The following is a 3,569-nucleotide window of genomic DNA, read 5'->3' on the forward strand; positions in this document are numbered from 1 at the left end:
GACCCCCTGGGACCCCCCCAGGACCCCCCCTGACCCCCCGCTCTGTGTCCCCACAGTTGGAGAAATACCAGCAGGGAGATTTCGGGTACTGCCCCCGGGTGTACTGTGAGAACCAGCCCATGCTGCCCATCGGTACTGGGGGCACTGGGGATACTGGGGAGGGGTCTGGGGGGGATTTGGGGGGGCTCTGCCCCCGGGTGTACTGTGAGAACCAGCCCATGCTGCCCATCGTTGGGGGGGTTATTTGGGATGGGTTTATTTTGGGTTGGGTTTGTTTTGGGGTGGGGTTATTTGGGATGGGTTTATTTTAGGATTGGGGCTGGTTTCAGGGGATTATTTGGGATCTTTTTAGGGCTGGGGGCTCTTTTCAGGCCGTTATTGAGCACAGGTGATTTGAGGAGGGGTCTGTCCCCCCAGGGCTGTTTTTAGGGGATTATTTAGGATCCTTTCAGGGGTGGGGGCTGTTTTTAGGGGATTACTGAGCACAGATGATTTGAGGAGGGGTCTCCCCCCAGGGCTGTTTTCAGGCCGTTTTTAGCCCATCATTAATTTGAGGAGGGGTCTCTCCCCAGGGCTGTTTTTGGGCTGTTTTGGGGCCGTTTTTGGGCTGTTTTTACTGAGTACAGATAATTTGAGGAGGGGTCTCTCTCTCTCTGCCCCCCAGGGCTGTTTTTGGGCTGTTTTAATTGAACACAGATAATTTGAGGAGGGGTCTCTCTCTTACCTCAGGGCGTTTTTAGGCTGTTTTTGGGCTGTTTTGGGGCTGTTTTGGGGCTGTTTTGGGGCTGTTTTTGGGCTGTTTTTGGGGCTGTTTTTGGGCTGGTTTTGGGCTGTTTTTGGGCTGTTTTGGGGCTGTTTTTGGGCTGTTTTTGGGCTGTTTTGGGGCTGTTTTTGGGGCTGTTTTTGGGGCTGTTTTGGGGCTGTTTTGGGGCTGTTTTTGTGGCTGTTTTTGGGCTGTTTTGGGGCTGGTTTTGGGGCTGGTTTTGGGCTGTTTTTGGGCTGTTTTTACTGAACACAGATTATTTGAGGAGGGGTCTCTCTCCCCAGGGCTGTTTTTAGGCTGTTTTTGGGCCGTTACTGAGCACAGATAATTTAAGGAGGGGTCTCTCTCTCTCTCTCCCCCCAGGGCTGTTTTTAGACCGTTTTCAGGCTGTTTTTAGCCCATCACTAATTTGAGGAGGGGTCTCTCTCTCTTTTTAACCCATCACTAATTTGAGGAGGGGTCTCTCTCTCCCCAGGGCCATTTTTAGACCATCACTAATTTGAGGAGGGGTCTCTCTCCCCAGGGCTGTTTTTAGGCTGTTTTTAGGCTGTTTTTAGCCCATCACTAATTTGAGGAGGGGTCTCTCTCTCCAGGGCTGTTTTTGGGCTGTTTTTATTGAACACAGATAATTTGAGGAGGGGTCTCTCTCTCCCCAGGGCTGTTTTTGGGGCTGTTTTAATTGAACACAGATAATTTGAGGAGGAGTCTCTCTCTCTCCCCCAGGGCTGTTTTTAGACTGTTTTCAGGCCGTTTTTAGCCCATCACTAATTTGAGGAGGGGTGTCTCTCCCCAGGGCTGTTTTTAGGGGATTATTTGGGATCCTTTTGGGGCTGGGGGCTGTTTTCAGGGGATTACTGAGCACAGATAATTTGAGGAGGGGTCTCTTCCCCGGGGCTGTTTTTGGGCCGTTACTGTGCACAGTTAATTTGAGGAGGGGTCTCTCTCTCTCTGCCCCCCAGGGCTGTTTTTACCCCATCACTAATTTGAGGAGGGGTCTCTCTCTCTCTTTTTACCCCATCACTAATTTGAGGAGGGGTCTCTCTCTCTTTTTACCCCATCACTAATTTGAGGAGGGGTCTCTCTCTCTTTTTACCCCATCACTAATTTGAGGAGGGGTCTCTCTCTCTCTCCCCCAGGGCTGTCGGACATCCCCGGCGAGGCCATGGTCAAGCTCTACTGCCCCAAGTGCATGGACGTTTACACCCCGAAATCGTCGCGGCACCACCACACGGACGGAGCCTACTTTGGGACGGGGTTCCCTCACATGCTGTTCATGGTGCACCCCGAGTACCGGCCCAAGCGCCCCGCCAACCAGTTCGTGCCCAGGTAAAAAACCCCAAAATGGGGAAAAAAACCCCGTCAAAATGGGCCCAGGTATGGGGAAATAACCCTAAAAAAAAACCCGAAAAAATGGGCCCAAATATGGGGAAAATAACCCTAAAAAAATGGGGGTGCACCCCGAGTACCGGCCCAAGCGCCCCGCCAACCAGTTCGTGCCCAGGTGGGGGATTTGGGGTGAAAAACCCCAAAAATGGGGAAAAAAACCCCGTCAAAATGGGCCGAGATATGGGGAAAATAACCCTAAAAAAACCCGGTGAAAATGGGGAAAAACGGGGTGAAAATGGGGGTGCACCCCGAGTACCGGCCCAAGCGCCCCGCCAACCAGTTCGTGCCCAGGTAAAAAACCCAAAAATGGGGAAAAAAAAACCCAAAATGGGAAAAAAACCTCAAAAAAATGGGCCCAAATATGGGGAAATAACCCTGAAAAAACCCAGTGAAAATGGGGAAAAACGGGGTGAAAATGGGGGGTGCACCCCGAGTACCGGCCCAAGCGCCCCGCCAACCAGTTCGTGCCCAGGTGAGAGATTTGGGGTGAAAAACCCCAAAAATGGGGAAAAAACCCCGTCAAAATAGGCCCAGGACTCAAAAAAAACAACCCAAAAAAAACCCCAAAAAAAGGGGAAAAAATGGGGTGAAAATGGGGAAAGTAACCCTAAAAACACAGCAAACCCGTTCGTACCCAGGTCAGAGCTTTGGGGTGAAAAAACCTGAAAATGGGGAAAAAATGGGGTGAAAATGGGCCCAGGGATTGGGGAAATAACCTGAAAAAAGGGGAAAGAAACGGGGTGGAAATGGGCTCAGGGATTGGAAAAATGGGAATTTTCCCCCAAATCCCCCCATTTTTAACCCAAAATCCCCCGTTTCTTTTCTCCAAAACCCCGTTTTTTTTCCCGCTATCCCGAATTTTCCCCAAATCCCCATTTTTTTTCCCCAAATCCCCATTTTTTAACCCCAAATCCCCATTTTTTAACCCAAATCCCATATTTTTCCCCGCAGGCTGTACGGGTTCAAGATCCACCCCATGGCCTATCAGCTGCAGCTCCAGGCCGCCAGCAACTTCAAGAGCCCGGTCAAAACCATCCGCTGAGAGACCCCAAAAACCCCCAAAATCACCCCAAAAAATCCCCAAAATCACCCCAAAAAATCACCCCAAAAAAACCCGACCCCAAAAACCCCCCACACCCCCATAAAGAGATTTGGGCTGAAACGTTTTGGTGAATTTGGGGGGAATTTGGGGCATTGGGGGGGATTTATGGGGGGGAATTTGGGAGATTTTGGGGGACTTTGGGAGATTTTGGGGGGTTTTGGGTTGGTTTTGTATTATTTGAGTTGGTTTGGGGCAATTTTGGGTTATTTTGGGTGGGGTTTGGGGCATTTGGGGCCAACTTGAGCATTTTGGGGACAATTCGGGCCTTTTGGAGGCCCCTGAGGCCATTTGGGGGTCATTTTGGACGGATTTAGAGCA

General features: G+C 50.7%; 1 protein-coding gene across 1 annotated transcript in view; it reads left to right on the top strand.

Annotated features, from left to right (window-relative positions):
• The window catches only part of CSNK2B (casein kinase 2 beta), a gene marked incomplete at its 5' end in the record, with an annotated part of 6,170 nt that extends 2,889 nt beyond the window's left edge, over nt 1-3,281 (top strand). The window contains 3 exons of the mRNA XM_057388986.1: nt 57-132; nt 1,900-2,089; nt 3,101-3,281. Coding sequence (XP_057244969.1) covers nt 57-132; nt 1,900-2,089; nt 3,101-3,191 — 357 coding nt within the window. The remainder of the gene's footprint in view (nt 1-56; nt 133-1,899; nt 2,090-3,100) is intronic.
• Between the last annotated feature and the right edge of the window lie 288 nt (nt 3,282-3,569).

The sequence above is a fragment of the Malurus melanocephalus genome, unplaced genomic scaffold, assembly GCF_030028575.1.
Source record: "Malurus melanocephalus ecotype Western Australia unplaced genomic scaffold, MMel_1.1 scaffold_3119, whole genome shotgun sequence".
NCBI lineage: Eukaryota > Metazoa > Chordata > Aves > Passeriformes > Maluridae > Malurus > Malurus melanocephalus.